Raw genomic sequence first — 17,170 nt, forward strand, 5'->3', positions numbered from 1 at the left:
GACAAAAGGCTTTTATGACACCATTTCACTAAAAGAAGGGGTGACTTGACAGGAACATGCTGAGGCATCAAGGAACAACTGATTTCGTATTGGAGGGAGGTGTGGGAACAGTAAAAATTGTAGAGGAAGGCCAAGCCTCAACTGTAGTAAGCAGGTTCAAATGGATGAAGGCTGCTGTAGTTAGAGATGAAGCAACTTGTGCAGGGCACACTAGTATGGAGAGGTGCCCCAAACCAGTCTTCAGACTGATGACCACCCACCACCCACCACCCACCACCACCACCACCACCACCACCACAACAACAAGAAAAACAAAACGAAATACTTGTCAAGCAGCTTTATTATGAAAGTTGCCACTCACCACATAGCTAAAAGAAATTTTCAACCCTTGAACCTAGATAATCAGAAAGTTTGAACAAGGCATGGATAATGACTAATGAGGAATGTTTTTAGCTTATTTTATTATTTTCTTTTGAATTGATGGGGATTCTCAATTTCTTGCTTTATGTTGGTTGGCAGCTAGTTGAATAGCTTTGCACTAGAGTACATAACATTTTTAATGAATTATGTCTAGATCACAAATATTTTTATTTACTTTACACTTCACACATTACTAATTTTGGTTCACTGACTTTCAACAGATCATCTTGATGTTAAACATATGATACAGTATATTTCATTACAGTGATGAGACACAGTGTCTCTGGTGTTTGACATCAAGATGATATGTTGGTGGCCAATGAGCTGAAACTAATAATGTGTACCTTAAAATAAAAGTATTTGTGATCTAAATTGAACTAATTAATAAAAGTACCAAAATGATCACTGTTCTTACACAGAAACTTATTTTTCTTTCTTGTATTGTGACTATGCAAAACACAGATCATCTGAACCTAATTTTTAGTACCAATAATGAAAATCGTTAAGGAGCTAATGTACTCAAAAGCGTGCACAAGAATTCATTATGGAGTCTTCTGTAAGGTGTGCAATTAATCTGCTTTATTCTGTTATGCTCCAGTTAATGGAATCCACCTTACCACTTTGATGTGCTATAATTTTTTCCCCCAAATTCACATGACACACACTACCACAGACAGAGATGTTCTTAGAGCACATGAAGCACAACTGAGGAGCCAGGAAGGAAGTCAATCCATAAGAGGCTTCATCACAATTTCCTTCTTCCTTACAAGCCACTTTAATGTGGCTAAACTATAGGCATTTAAAGCACCCGATTGGGTCAAGATATAAAATATCACTCTGAAGCAAATGAACTAAATCTTAATGTGCTCAGGGGCCACTGGTGTAGATATTACGTACATATTACAAACCACAATTAAATCAGTTGTTTTAATTCTCTTCTCACTTTCACTTCAATAATTAGCTCTCATTACTCTTCTAGCTTTTCAACAGCGTTCATTTGTATTATGTTTTCGCATGATACTTTACTAGAATTTAGGGTAGTGTGCATCTCTCTCATAATCAGATTTCTACAAACAACTTAACTAAGCTTGTTGGGAAGTAGTGCTTTCTGTTAAATTCGGCAATTTGATAACCTCTCAGCAGATTTCCCTGTAATAACTGTACCTCCAAGGGACCTCTGGATGTAGAAGTGTGAAAGCTCTCTGCATGATCAAACTTCTCTTCCAACTATTTTAAACACATTGCGGAAAGGTGTCAGTAAAGAACATTTTATTCTTGGCTTTCCATAAGGGCTAGTTGTCCATGATATTTTATAGGTTAAATGTTGAGACAACCCATAGTTACGGAAATGGAAGCTGACTCAGAAAGAACCAAAGAAGTCTCAACTAGTTTAATGCAGCTGGTTTGTGGCAAGTGCACAAGACGTCAAACACTAATGATTGCTTTGCTGTAACAGCCACACACCTGCTTGTCATGTAGCTTACATCAAGAATATGATTGGTTGCCTCACAGAGGTGTCAGCCAATTTGCTATCCTCGTGTTTAAGCCAAGATCACTGCATTTCATAATGCACAATGTTCCACTGTAGTGCCTAACAATGGTTGTAGATATTGTAAAAACCCAGATTTATAAAGAATATGCAGTTACCTCCATCTTTCACAATATGCTTATTTCCATTATCAGCAAGCAAGAAATGGAGGAACAGATGAGAAATATGTGGCAAACCTAATCTTGGTTTACCAGTTTTGGTAGGCTGGAACCCACACATTCCTATCACCTCCTTTCAGACACAGTTTCAGAAAGCAATTGCTCGGCTAACAATTCTGCATTACTATAATCCATTAGACATATAACAAAGGTGCAGTGTTCAGTGGTAACAGATATGCTGCATGGTGAAGGTCATGTATAGTACAGAAGGTCTTTTTCTGCATTATTCAATCATTCACATTACTGGCAAATCTGTGCATTCTGCATCTACAAGTGATATATTGTAAACCCTATTTTTGTTGGCCCAAGTCCGCCTTCAAGGATAATTTTGATTTTCACAAATCAAGATAAAGAAGATAAAAGCTTTCATCTGTCAAAATTCAGCATGTGGAATGCTTACATGCTTTCAGGGCTGACAAGCAAGCAATGAAGAGTAAAAATAATATCACAGACATTGATAAATATATTCCCCAGTCCAAAGTTGTCCTTACTTTAAACTGACCAGTTCCACATGAAAATGAACTATTGTGTGCATGGACAAGGAAGCACAAGCAAATTACTAGTTAAAAAATATTCATTAAGTGTAAAGCCAGACTAAACATAATATATGTGGAAGACATTTCCAGGGGCAGATGTGGACTCTGACCACAATCTATTGGTTATGACCTGTAGATTAAAACTGAAGAAACTGCAAAAAGGTGGGAATTTAAGGAGATGGGACCTGGATAAACTGAAAGAACCAGAGGTTGTACAGAGTTTCATGGAGAGCATAAGGGAACAATTGACAGGAATGGAGGAAAGAAATACAGTAGAAGAAGAATGGGTAGCTTTGAGGGATGAAGTAGTGAAGGCAGCAGAGGATCAAGTAGGTAAAAAGACGAGGGCTAGTAGAAATCCTTGGGTAACAGAAGAAATATTGAATTTAATTGATGAAAGGAGAAATTATAAAAATGCAGTAAATGAAGCAGGCAAAAAGGAATACAAACGTCTCAAAAATGAGATCGACAGGAAGTGCAAAATGGCTAAGCAGGGATGGCTAGAGGACAAATGTAAGGATGTAGAGGCTTATCTCACTAGGGGTAAGATAGATACTGCCTACAGGAAAATTAAAGAGACCTTTGGAGATAAGAGAACCACTTGTATGAACATCAAGAGCTCAGATGGAAACCCAGTTCTAAGCAAAGAAGGGAAAGCAGAAAGGTGGAAGGAGTATATAGAGGGTCTATACAAGGGCGATGTACTTGAGGACAATATTATGGAAATGGAAGAGGATGCAGATGAAGATGAAATGGGAGATACGATACTGCGTGAAGAGTTTGACAGAGCACTGAAAGACCTGAGTCGAAACAAGGCCCCCGGAGTAGACAACATTCCATTGGAACTACTGACGGCCTTGGGAGAGCCAGTCCTGACAAAACTCTACCATCTGGTGAGCAAGATGTATGACACAGGCGAAATACCCTCAGACTTCAAGAAGAATATAATAATTCCAATCCCAAAGAAAGCAGGTGTTGACAGATGTGAGAATTACCAAACAATCAGTTTAATACGCCACAGCTGCAAAATACTAACACGAATTCTTTACAGACGAATGGAAAAACTAGTAGAAGCCAACCTCAGGGAAGATCAGTTTGGATTCCGTAGAAATACTGGAACACGTGAGGCAATACTGACCTTACGACTTATCTTAGAAGAAAGATTAAGGAAAGACAAACCTACATTTCTAGCATTTGTAGACTTAGAGAAAGCTTTTGACAATGTTTACTGGAATACTCTCTTTCAAATTCTGAAGGTGGCAGGGGTAAAATACAGGGAGCGAAAGGCCATTTACAATTTGTACAGAAACCAGATGGCAGTTATAAGAGTCGAGGGACATGAAAGGGAAGCAGTGGTTGGGAAGGGAGTAAGACAGGGTTGTAGCCTCTCCCCGATGTTATTCAATCTGTATATTGAGCAAGCAGTAAAGGAAACAAAAGAAAAATTCGGAGTAGGTATTAAAATCCATGGAGAAGAAACAAAAACTTTGAGGTTCGCCGATGACATTGTAATTCTGTCAGAGACAGCAAAGGACTTGGAAGAGCAGTTGAACAGAATGGATGGTGTCTTGAAGGGAGGATATAAGATGAACATCAACAAAAGCAAAACGAGGATAATGGAATGTAGTCGAATCAAGTCGGGTGATGCTGAGGGAATTAGATTAGGAAATGAGACACTTAAAGTAGTAAAGGAGTTTTGCTATTTAGGGAGCAAAATAACTGATGATGGTCGAAGTAGAGAGGATATAAAATGTAGACTGGCAATGGCAAGGAAAGCGTTTCTGAAGAAGAGAGATTTGTTAACATCGAGTATAGATTTAAGTGTCAGGAAGTCATTTCTGAAAGTATTTGTATGGAGTGTAGCCATGTATGGAAGTGAAACATGGATGGTAAATAGTTTGGACAAGAAGAGAATAGAAGCTTTCGAAATGTGGTGCTACAGAAGAATGCTGAAGATTAGATGGGTAGATCACATAACTAATGAGGAGGTACTGAATAGGAATGGGGAGAAGAGGAGTTTGTGGCACAACTTGACAAAAAGAAGGGACCGGTTGGTAGGACATGTTCTGAGGCATCAAGGGATCACCAATTTAGTATTGGAGGGCAGTGTGGAGGGTAAAAATCGTAGAGGGAGACCAAGAGATGAATACACTAAGCAGATTCAGAAGGATGTAGGTTGCAGTAGGTACTGGGAGATGAAGAAGCTTGCACAGGATAGAGTAGCATGGAGAGCTGCATCAAACCAGTCTCAGGACTGAAGACCACAACAACAACACATGTGAAAGAAGAATGTGCCATGGAAAGTAATGAGGAAGAAGAGTTGAAAAATATTCATGAAACAAGAAAAGAAGAGAAAATAGGGATTTGAAGCAATTAATGGAAAAGAGTGCTGAACACTGAGTTATTGAAGTCAACAGTGGTGGCAGAGGGAAGATAACATGAGAACAGAAATATGGAGATAATGCTGAAACATAGCAATGTATGGGTGTACATAAAGCCTGGGAACACTTTCAATTATTGCACAAGAACCAAATATTGTACAGATATCATACATACGTCATTTTGAAGAGAATCCCTGAATTTTTTTAAAATTTTTTTTTTTAATGTATACTGCCACAGCGTAGTTTGGTAATTTGCCAATAGTCAGCGTTAGTTGCAAACACGGAGCTGCCGCATCGATGGATCGGCCGTGCTACAGAACAGGACAGCTGTTTCATGAAATGGCCTCCTCAATCACCAGATCTCACTCCGTGTGACTTTTTTCTGTGGGAACACATTAAAGATCTGGTGTATGTACCACCTCTACCACGTGATATAGCAGAGCTCCGAGAGAGAATATGGGAAGCAACTGCCACAGTCAACAATGCCATGCTGGAACGGGTATGGCAAGAATTCGATTCCTGTATTGAAGTCTGCCAGGTCACTCATGGTTCGCATAAAAATAAATAAAAACTTTTCACAGTTTTTCTTCAAAATGCAATATGTATGACATCTGTACAATGTTTAGTTCTTGTGTAATAAATAATTGAAAGAGTTCCTGGACTTTATGTACACCCTGTATATGGGAGGATGTTTAAAAAGAAAACAAGCCACAAGTGTTAACATGGCACAGTGGCTTTTAAAAAGCATGGAAGATGAGCTGGCAGGCTGTGGGTTGTGGAGTTTACTACTTACACAATTAGAGGTGTGAAGTAAGTGTGCAGGGAACTGCTGTCATGCTCTAACCCATGCTTTGTAATAAAATGCTATGTGTCAAAGCTACGAACTAAAACAATTACATTCAGCTTAGCACTATCTTAATCGATGGAAATGGAAAGTTTTCTTTCTTTTTTAGGATACTACTGCTGTAGCTCTGGCATGTACACCACAGTTCAGATGTAAACACACAATTCAGGAAAGATCTCAAGGCAGGGTACAATGCTCAGGTCAAAATAGGTAACCATTTGTAAAGCAGCACAACAGGCCGTCCACATTTTCCGTATAGAGCTGCAGCAAGTATAAAATAGGTTATCAAGGTTAGCGAGATGGTAATGTATAAAAATATGAGGACTATAGCAAGAAAATGAAAATACATTTCCACTGCTGATACATCACAAAATGAATATGCTATAAATGGCCATTTAACTGCTTCATGAGTAAATAACCCTAAGTCTGAGATGTTTGATATAATATGCAGAAATATTCAAGTTATGGTTAGGGTAACAAAATGTTTCTATACAAGTTTTTAAATATAAATTTTGTACTTACAATGCTTCCTCAATTGCTTTTATGCACTTCCTTTTAGCATCATCTGTGCGAGCGTACATAGTAAAGGCAGTATGTTCACCTTTTTTAACAAGAAACCACTGGTAATTCCACCTTGAATCTTTCCGTAGGATAGCACGGTTAATAGTGTTTTCAACTTTATACTCACTTAAGTAAAGGTACTCCCTAAAAGCATAAAGGTCACCCTGAAACCAAGAAAATACTCTATCTAGAACATGCATCTTCAAACACTAAACTGAAAGACTGAATTATTTCCTGAGGAACCAACACACTACTTGGACTAATCCTGAGAGATTTTAATATGTCTTCAAAGCTAATCATTCCAAGATATTAAAATCATATTATACTACAGTAAATTATACTAAGAAACACAAGAAATTTTGAGCAGTGTAACTAGAACTAGAATATGTTAAATAAATAATGACTGATCTTGATCATGAAATATGCATTATGCTTTTAAAGTTTGGCTGCATGGGAATAGAATTGTTGACTATATATATACAATGAATATAAAAGGCAAACTGTAAACAAAGTCAACTAATAAAACTTTTCAACACTTTAGTTTTACGTGGGCACATATGAAGTGATTGTGGCATGAAGTTATCTCTGCATGTCAAAGAATAAGATGATACAACTCAACAGACTGTTTTCAAGGCAATGAATACTAAGAGGAAAAGAATGAGGTTAGAATGGAATACAGAGGGACCAAACTCCAGATGAAAATGACACTACCCGAAGATTAATAAGCTGGAGAGAATAAGTAGATGTACATAAATATTTCAGGCATCTCACTCCTCACTTCAACTCTACTGCCAACATGTAAATCATTAAATTAAACACACTGAAATATGTACATTTTTAACTTCTTGTGGCGTAACGAATAATCCATCAAATTTCACATTCGCAGTTGCACAAATCCTACTGCTCCAACTGATACTTCGTTACAACGTTAAAATCTTCATGTCACTGTAGTTCATCGAATGACCCACATCTATACAATGTTCTGCCACAGCTAACTTCGCTGGCTGTAGTAAGCACATGTATCTTCTGTGTTGTACACATCTCTCACAAACGGAATCTATTGTATGATATATAAATGACTTATCACAATTTCCACATTGAATCCGATACAAACCCGCCTTACGAAGAAATAAATCATCCTTCACAGAACCGAGTAAGGCTGCAATCCTTGCAGGAGGCTGGGAGATTGTACCAGTGCAATGTAGCTGTACAGGTGGTTTAAGCTCTCAGTGGTCTTCCTAAGCCAGTTCAAGCAAATGTCAATGTGATTCCTTCAACAACACCACACCCAATCACCTGTCCTGTCCTCCTCTCATTAAACACATGTCTCTATCCAAATATTTGTATGCAGGGCATCCCTACTAAGCATCATCAGGTGCATTTTCTTTGGTTGTTTAGCAAATATTTGTAATTTCATTTTTGCAATATGTACATGACTCGGTGCCCCACTGCAGACTCCTAACTGAGATACGAGCATATGGGATTGGTTCCCAAATATGTGAGTGGCTTGAATACTTCTTAAGTAATAGAACCCAGTATGTTGTCTTCGATGGTGAGTGTTCATCGGAGGTGAGGGTATCATCTGGAGTGCCCCAGGGAAGTGTGGTAGGTCCGCTGTTGTTTTCTATATACATAAATGATGTTTGGGATAGGGTGGATAGCTGTGTTTTCTATCTACATAAATGATGTTTGGGATAGGGTGGATAGCAATGTGTGGCTGTTTGCTGATGGTGCTGTGGTGTACGGGAAGGTGTCGTCATTGAGTGACTGTAGGAGGATACAAGATGACTTGGACAGGATTTGTGATTGGTGTAAAGAATGGCAGCTGACTCTAAATATAGATAAATGTAAATTAATGCAGATGAATAGGAAAAAGAGTCCCGTAATGTTTGAATACTCCATTAGTAGTGTAGCACTTGACAAAGTCACGTCGATTAAATATTTGGGCACAACATTGCAGAGCGATATGAAGTGGGACAAGCATGTAATGGCAGTTGTGGGGAAGGCGGATAGTCATCTTCGGTTCATTGGTAGAATTTTGGGAAGATGTGGTTCATATGTAAAGGAGACCGCTTATAAAACACTAATACGACCTATTCTTGAGTACTGCTTGAGCGTTTGGGATCCCTATCAGGTTGGACTGAGGGAGGACATAGAAGCAATTCAGAGGCGGGCTGCTAGATTTGTTACTGGTAGGTTTGATCATCACGCGTGTGTTACAGAAATGCTTCAGGAACTCGGGTGGGAGTCTCTAGAGGAAATGAGGTATTCTTTTCGTGAATCGCTACTGAGGAAATTTAGAGAACCAGCATTTGAGGCTGACTGCAGTACAATTTTACTGCCGCCAACTTACATTTCACGGAAAGACCACAAAGATCAGATAAGAGAGATTAGGGCTAGTACAGAGGCATATATGCTGTCATTTTTCCCTCGTTCTGTTTGGGAGTGGAACAGGGAGAGAAGATGCTAGTTGTGGTACGAGGTACCCTCCGCCACGCACCGTATGGTGGACTGCGGAGTATGTATGTAGATGTAGATGTAGATGTTATTCCTGTTAGTCATTTATTTCCATTCTGGTAGTCTGAATCTATGGATTTTGTTTTTAATTATAACAATGCTCATCATTCGCAAACCCAACCAACCACATAATCAGACAGTGATTGGCATTCATCCATTCAGCATTTCTCTGCTCAGCTCGTATAGCCCCGTCCTGTTTGGTCTGTGGAAAGTTTATTTCTAGATGCAACAAGGATACTCCTGACAGAGACATCATGTACACTATGCATGCATTCAAAAATCAACTTATGATTCATTCAGAAATCAACTTAAAATGTGTTAAAAAATGTTCAAAAACCAACAGGGATGTGTTTCAAAATCGTATGAATAATCAATAGACCAACATGTGCTGGATGCTGGGTACTTTGTGAAACAAGTTTTTTTTCCTCAAGAATTTGAATTTGGCGCCCCCTTTTCCCAGTAGGAATCTAGCTGCTTGCTGTGACTGCTTGCACAGCCAACAGCCACATTCATGTAGCCAGAAGCGGGAGAATCTACTACTCAAATGCGACTCAGCTGCGCATGTGCATGGGCCCACTCATAACTGCTAAAACAAATCAAATGTAAACAGTTGTGACTTCACACTCATCAGAGGCAATTCATTGTTATGAAGCATTGCATAGTCTTCCTAAAGCCTTTGACACATTTTGCTGTTGGCAGACGCTTGCATGAACACTGTGTGCCGTTGTGTATATGGCGCATTTCCTTTGCAATTTAAGTTATTTTCGTTTTTTTTCTGTCATTTATGTTTTATTGATGAAGTATTATTCTGCAGTAGCAGGATACAGTAATATCCTTTGTTTGAGTATCGGTTCTTACCAATCAAAATTATAAAAAATTAACAGAAAACTAAAACTATGAAAAATTCCCAGAATTCTAAAAAAATCTTGGGTTTTCCCCAGTTTTCTCCCAGATGAAAAAGTTCGCAGGTTTTCCCTGAATCTCCTGGTTGTTCCGGGTCATATACGCCCTGTTATAACATTCAAGCAATAAGGCTGAAGTTCTTATTAACACTCACCCGTGTTGACTTAATTTGCTTGCACAGTAGTATTATTTTATCAAAGATGAAAACATATCTGAAACAAAAGAAGTTATGAATGATTTCAATTTATGCACATAAAGGGACCACATTGAATTTCAGTATGTCAAATAATGAGAATTGCAAGTGCAATCTGTGAAAACTTTCTATGTCTATGCATTTCTTAAAAATTAATTTCTATTGGGAAATGAAGTTGCAACAATAAGGCTAAAATTTCTATGAAACACTTTTGCATGTACTTGTGACTATGTGAAAATACTGACATTATAAGAGAATCCTTCTGTCCCAAAAATAGGCAGCAACCAAGTAAAACGGGGCATGCAGGAAGAATGTCTGCCAGATCATATATATGGTCAGAACATCCAGTAAATATAATCTTATCCTAAAAATTATGAAAAGAAGATATAAGGGAATAAATTTTGAAAAAAGCAGCAAATAAACTTACCTGCATTTCACTTTCTGGTCATCATGAGCCTTAATTCGCATTTCCCCATCATACAACAAGCGACCATAATCTTTCAACGACTTATTTTCTGGCAAGTTCAAGTCTGATATACTATCCTGTAAAAATTTGTAAAAATGTTGCTATACAACAAGACTGAGCCATTATAATAATTAATATCACTGATCTACTAAAATTATATTAATGAAAAATAAACTTGAAGATAGTTACTGGGCAGGGAGGCCATGTGACCCTATACTGGCTGTCAGCATGACAGTCAAATGAAACATGAGCAAAACATGCGGTATCAGTCCATACAATTGCAGACTGAGTATCATGTCTGATGTGTGAAGTACTTCATCTCTATGGAAGTGCAAACAATGTGCTTTCTCATGGCACAACATCAAGGGTACATCCTGGTGCCATTAGTATCTCGATTCAGGGAAAGCAGCTGCCACAAGAGACAAATGATGTGGGCAACAATGACTTCAGGATAGGGGCCACTGTTGACTATTGTGGATTGTAACAGTGGAAAGACAGGCCAGGACAATACTGACAGATGAGCTCCAGGAAAAGCATCTTTTTGTAGGGTATAGAAGCTAGTTACTCTGTTTGACACAGGGCACAGTAGTTAGCATTGGTTCTGTAGTTACTGCATCAGCTCTCTCTCTCTCTCTCTCTCTCTCTCTCTCTCTCTGTGTGTGTGTGTGTGTGTGTGTGTGTGTGTAAGTTTTCTTGGTTAAAGTTCTTATTGTCTTGTAGACACACCAAATATTGGAACAAATTGAGCCACAGACAGTTGAGTGCATTGTGTAAAACTTTTCTCATTAAATATGTGGGAGATATAGGAATGCAGAGTCTCACAGTAGTAACATCCAATAAAATGTTCTTGGGCTTCCAGTTGTGTCAAGTGGCCATGAGTGTTTGACTCCTCAACCATTATCACATGGGCACAAGATACTTTCAGATCCACAGTGTGATAATAGCAATATGTTTTCTAACCTACAGAATTTCCAGAGATATTCACAATGTGATGAGTGTAACCAGTACAATATAGAATAGTCATCCGAATTTTCATCTTACTGTGCATATGAAAATTGTGTTATCATTTTCTATTAAATATTTGTCAACAGTTGTGAACTAATAATTAATAGAACAATACATATTAAATGAAATACACATTTTATATGGGAGTGTCATTAAAAGCAAACGTACCTGTATATCTTGGACGATATTCAAGGTATCACTGTCCCTTTTAACTTCATTTATATACTGAGCTACATCAACCATAGCTTCCTTCGCTCTTTCCAGTCCTCTGTAATCTTCATGATTCTGTTTATACATAAAAATGTTTCAGCATGAAAAAAATAAAAAACAAATTTTCAGTACTAAAGGAAAAAAAAAACATAACAAATAATCTATGTAATATTCCAAAAATGGCTTACAATTTGTGTTTCACTTATAAGTTTCTCCAGAAGTAAGGGATATTTCAAGATACGCTGCATTGGCACAGACAGTATATCTCGTAGTTTAAACTTCCCTTTGTTTGCTTCTTGCTCACATTTCTATAAAACCAGAAAAACATTAAAGAAATTTCAGTCATTGCATACCTTAAAGTACATACAAGCTAAGATACTAGGTATTAAGGACAACAAGTAATAGATGAGCTATTACCATCCTGCCAGCCTGTAAACTAAGCTATGCAACCAAGCAGCATTTGCAATTAATCAGTTGACAACTGTGGGCCTACTCAGTCCAGTGGACTGTGGGCACTCAAATATGAAGGAAGGCAAAATTGTGCTTCACAGAAGACAGATCACGGGTGTCTGGGATTCTCTGTCTGATCTCAGAGAGGTGCACAGCTGAAGGTATGAAAATGATATTCGTCCAATGAGATACTTTCCTTTGTCCCTTCACTACAAAGAGGTTTATGCAAGTTAGGTTCCAGTCGTATAGGTGTCACAGTGTACACAGGTCTTGCTAATTGTATGGAATCAGGCACATTTATACATTAACAATTTTCACCTATTGTGTCCATTGAGACATCAACAACTTGCTTCCAGTCTAACAATCTTCTAGCAAACCAAGTGTACCCTCTAAACACAGCTTCTTCACTTTAGTATCATATACAAATTCCCACAATCTGTCATAATTAAACTTGAAAATTCTGGATCAGTATTAAAAACATCCTGGCTAGCAACCAGATTCCTTTTATTTGGTTTGTAGCACATGTGGAACAAAATGAAAACATTGCATGAAAAGTTCTGTCTTTCTGTGCACTACAGAAAATTTAACAAGCCACTAAAGTGCATTCAGCCAAGACAAAACACTCGTCTTTTCATCATTTTATACATTTTACCACTACATACTATTAAATATCTTTAACACACCAGCTGTTCACACATTATGCCATTACAATTATAATTAACAGATAAAGTCTTAGCAGCTTTACCTCAATGATGTGATAGAAATTCACTGCATCCACAATATTCTAAACTACACAGTTCTTTTATTCAACAAAGGTGGTGCAACCTACAACATACCTGATATTGAATCTGATCCAAACTTTCAGACACACCATGTATTTAACATGATAAATTTATAAAATTTAATAGGTCATGCTTAACCCTTGAGCAGATGCACCTGTGTAAAAAGTGCACCAACCACAAATACACTTGTTTTGCATGATTCCATTGTTGTTTCACTATTCCAAGTCTATACCTATTCCTTCACTATTGTTTCAGCTAACACAGTGAAAAATTGTGGTGTCACATGTTCAAGAGAGCAGCAGTAATATAAAATAAACATTGAGCTAGGTGAGAAAAAATTTACAACCTGTGCAAGAAAATGACCCAGATTACGAACTAGCACATGATCTCATGATGAGGTAGGTATCTATGAGTAATTAGTAATCGAATAAGTGGTTGGCTGGCATCTGATGCAACTGTGCTGCTTAATACTTTGAGTGGGTCATTATTGTGATGTAACGCCTGTCCATAAAGATATACTGAAAGTTTATTTCACTATTGATTAATTCAACAGTGTTTTAACTCATGTAAATTTATTTTACTGTTGTTTAATTAAACTAAGATAAATTGTGAGTGTGCTTATACATGTTTACCCTGGTAACATAAAGACAGCTACTCTTTATATGTGTACAAGGTATGCCACATGCCTGCTCGTGTTATGAAAAATGATGCACCCGCTCGAGGCTTAATTTAATAACTCCTTGACAAGCTTTTCGTTTTTTTTTTGTAATGTATGACATGTGTAAGAGACTGTCTCTTCTACAAAATGATTATGTCTCGTAATAAATATGATAATGCTGTCAGTGATAACTACTGCCTAAGATATGCAAATCATGACTTCTTGTAATTTAACAGGAAAGGCATTAGTAACAATTTATAAAGCTCTAAAGTAGTTCTTCAGCACACACAGAACTACACTATATCAGGCAGATGTTCAAATACCCTGACACTGTCACAATCAGCATCAATAATAATAATAATAATAATAATAATAATAATAATAATATTTTGAAAAATTACATGGCATCGTCAGAGTCCATTCTCTGCTCTTTCTTACATAATTCTGTGCTGACTTATATCTCTACTTCTTTTAACTTCATTTGTCAGTACATCTGAAAGCTGTGCCCATACTACATTTCAGCACACATTCCATATGCGTGATTGGAACCACATAAATTTTGCACTTGATGTGTGGGAATAACTGCATCATGTGCGACAATTAACTAAAAAAAAAGTCTTTTGGAGTGGCCAAACAGATTCTCCGATATGCTTTCCTGTACTTTCACTTTTAAATGATCACTCCACAAATTTCTTTTTTCTACCACAAATATAAAGTGTGACATAGGCCCATCAAGTAAAAAGAGTATTTAGTTGGTATTAACAGTACACTCCCAACTCATAAACAAGGGAACTATAGCATTATACACTTACCAATCATGCATTTTTGTGTTCTGCTGACAGATGTTTCACAGGGGCCATTCCATGCCAACAGATCTAATTTTGGAAACAGTACCCATGCAACCATCACAGATTTTGATGAAATTTTGTGAAAAAGTTCACACACGTTCTCAAATCACCTTTGGTAAAGTTTAACTTCCAGAAACATATACATGGTGTGTCTAAAAAGTTTGGTGAATGGTGTCATATCTGAACGGCAACTTGGTGCATGTGTGTGTGCATGCGCATGGGTCTTCAGAGACTTGAGGAGAATCGATACATGGCATGCACTGCAGGTCACTGGCTGTGTAAATATACTGCGACCAGTTGGACGTAGTCAGTGTGAGAGGAAGTGTCACAGTGCAATGAAGCAACGTGTAAACATCAAGTTCTGCTACAAATTGGGGAAGACTGCAATGGAGACACATGGAATGTTGGTGCAGGTGTACGGAAGGGAAGCCGTGAGCAGAAAATGTGTTTACGAATGGTTTAACCACTTCTGTGAAGGGAAGGAAACAACTGAGGATAAGACACATTCAGGTCAGGCATCGACAAGGAGAAGCCCAAAAAAGATCGAGAAAGTGTGACAATTGCTGGCACAAGATTGGCGACAAATGATTGATTGCGGAGGAATTGGACATTAGCAAGGACACAGCGCACGTCGTCCGCGATGATTTGGTTAAGCGGAAGATCTGCTCTCGATTTGTACTGCACAAGCTCACAGACAAGCAAAACAGATGGAAACTGCTGGTGATTTCATTTCCATGTGCAGTCAGGATCCATTGCTTCTGAACACCATTATCATGGGAGATGAGACCTGATGCTACCAGTTCAATATGGAATCAAAACGGCAATTGATGTCATGGTGTTCACCATCTTCTCCTCTACAAAAAAAAAAGCAATCTGCAAAAATCCACCGTGAAAACACTGTTGATCGCCTTCTTCGACAACAGCGGCATCATCCACAAGGAATTTGTTCCTGCAGGTCAAACTAATAATGCTGCATTTTACCAGTCCATTCTGAACCAATTGCTACAGCATACCTGGCGGGTTCAGCCAGAGTTTCGCAGGACTGGAAAATGGATGCTGCTCCATGGTAATGCCCTGCACACTGCGTGATCCGTGTGCGCCAATTCCTGGCCATAAGATGGTAACTGTTCTTGAACACCCTCCGTAATCCTCTGATCTGACTCCTGCAGACTTCTTCCTGTTTCCTTACTTGGAGGCGGCCATGAGAGGTGACCGTTGTGAGGACGTGAATGCCATCAAAGATCATGTGACAGACGTTCTGTGATTGATCCCACAGGAGGCCTTTGCTGATAGTTTCCAAAAGCTGTATGAATGTTGTCATAAGTGTGTTGTAGATGGTGGTGACTATTTTGAAGGGCAATAAAGAACATTTGTTTGTATCTTTTCTTTTGTTTATTGTCTGATGCGAGCTTTTTAGACACACTACATAATACCTGCAGCACTATAATCTTTGTTTGACACCATAGTACAGTTTCCAACAGTGCACCACTGAGCTTTCGGAAACTTTGAGACATAATATTTATGGAAATATTTTCTTGGGAAAAAAAATAATAAAACTATGCCCTCTTGAACAAATTTTTGTATTCTCTTAAGTGGGATGATAAAAAAAGCTTTCATGAGCAATTTGCATGGACAAATAGAAGCAAAGTCAGCCAAAAAAATAGCATCTTAAAAAATGTGACATTTAGCTTTTCATATCTTCTGAAGTAATTGTGGGATAAACCTGAAACTTTGCAAGTAATAACTTAGCAACACAAGGTTTTACAATATAAGATTTGATTCTCCTATTGCTATCCAATAGTTTACAAAATGAGAGTGAAGTTGACAATTTTTATAAAAGCTTTACAAGTGAGTATTTATAGCCCACTTTTACAAAAAAGTATTTTCTGCAAACTCTTTTACACCATTTTCATTAAAAAAGACCAAGTTCTAAACCACCTAAAAACAAAATTTTGTTCTGGAATGCAAGCATACAAGGCCCTCAAAAACAATTACAAGGTGGAGGTGCAATGAAAATACTATTTATCTGTCACTCAAGTAAATTTTTTTTATTGTGGTTTAAAATTGTTTAGCAATGCATGGGAAGGTAATGTGGGCTTGAGTGAGGAAAAACTCGAAAAACTGCAAAAAATTAGTATTTTATTTTTTAAATATTTAAAGTGTGTAGCTCTACAAAGTTCTTTTAATAAAAAATGAAAGGGCATAAATAATCAGGAAAAAGGATAGTATCTTATTTTTTTGTGTCTCTAATAATCTAAGACATTCACATTTTAGAAATTAAATTTTTTGGGTTACATCCTGTCAAGTGTTTTAGCCAAACAATCTGCCCTGTGTGTGGTATTCCATGATAAACACATTCACAATCAATATTGCAGGGTATTTAATTCTCTATAACGAAGTGCACCTTGTGATTTTTAGGTGAAATTGAGTCTGTTAAACAGCTATGGGTTTGAAAGTAAGTCTGTATTTCAACACTTTTACATAAATATAGTATCTCTAACTTTTGAATTGATTACTTTCACGCAGAATACATTTTATAGAATATATCTATATCAACACATACTTTAATGATTGGGCATATTTCTGTTTGTTTCATTCTTGTGAGGCCTTATTCAAATGATCTGGATTTTATTGTTGTTTTTGCTGCATAGGATGAGAGTTGTCTGGCTGAGTGTAGCTCTTATGTGAT

At 37.6% G+C, this 17,170-nt stretch overlaps 1 protein-coding gene across 1 annotated transcript in view; it reads right to left on the reverse strand.

The window, feature by feature from the left end:
- LOC126248567 (protein vav) overlaps positions 1–17,170 on the reverse strand; it is a 181,567-nt gene that overhangs the window by 67,752 nt on the left and 96,645 nt on the right. Inside the window, exons 7-11 of the mRNA XM_049949664.1 lie at positions 11,932–12,051; positions 11,702–11,818; positions 10,490–10,605; positions 10,024–10,081; positions 6,411–6,613 (exon numbers count right to left, since the gene is read on the reverse strand). Coding sequence (XP_049805621.1) covers positions 6,411–6,613; positions 10,024–10,081; positions 10,490–10,605; positions 11,702–11,818; positions 11,932–12,051 — 614 coding nt within the window. The remainder of the gene's footprint in view (positions 1–6,410; positions 6,614–10,023; positions 10,082–10,489; positions 10,606–11,701; positions 11,819–11,931; positions 12,052–17,170) is intronic.

The sequence above is a fragment of the Schistocerca nitens genome, chromosome 3 (genome assembly GCF_023898315.1).
Source record: "Schistocerca nitens isolate TAMUIC-IGC-003100 chromosome 3, iqSchNite1.1, whole genome shotgun sequence".
In the NCBI taxonomy this organism is placed as follows: domain Eukaryota; kingdom Metazoa; phylum Arthropoda; class Insecta; order Orthoptera; family Acrididae; genus Schistocerca; species Schistocerca nitens.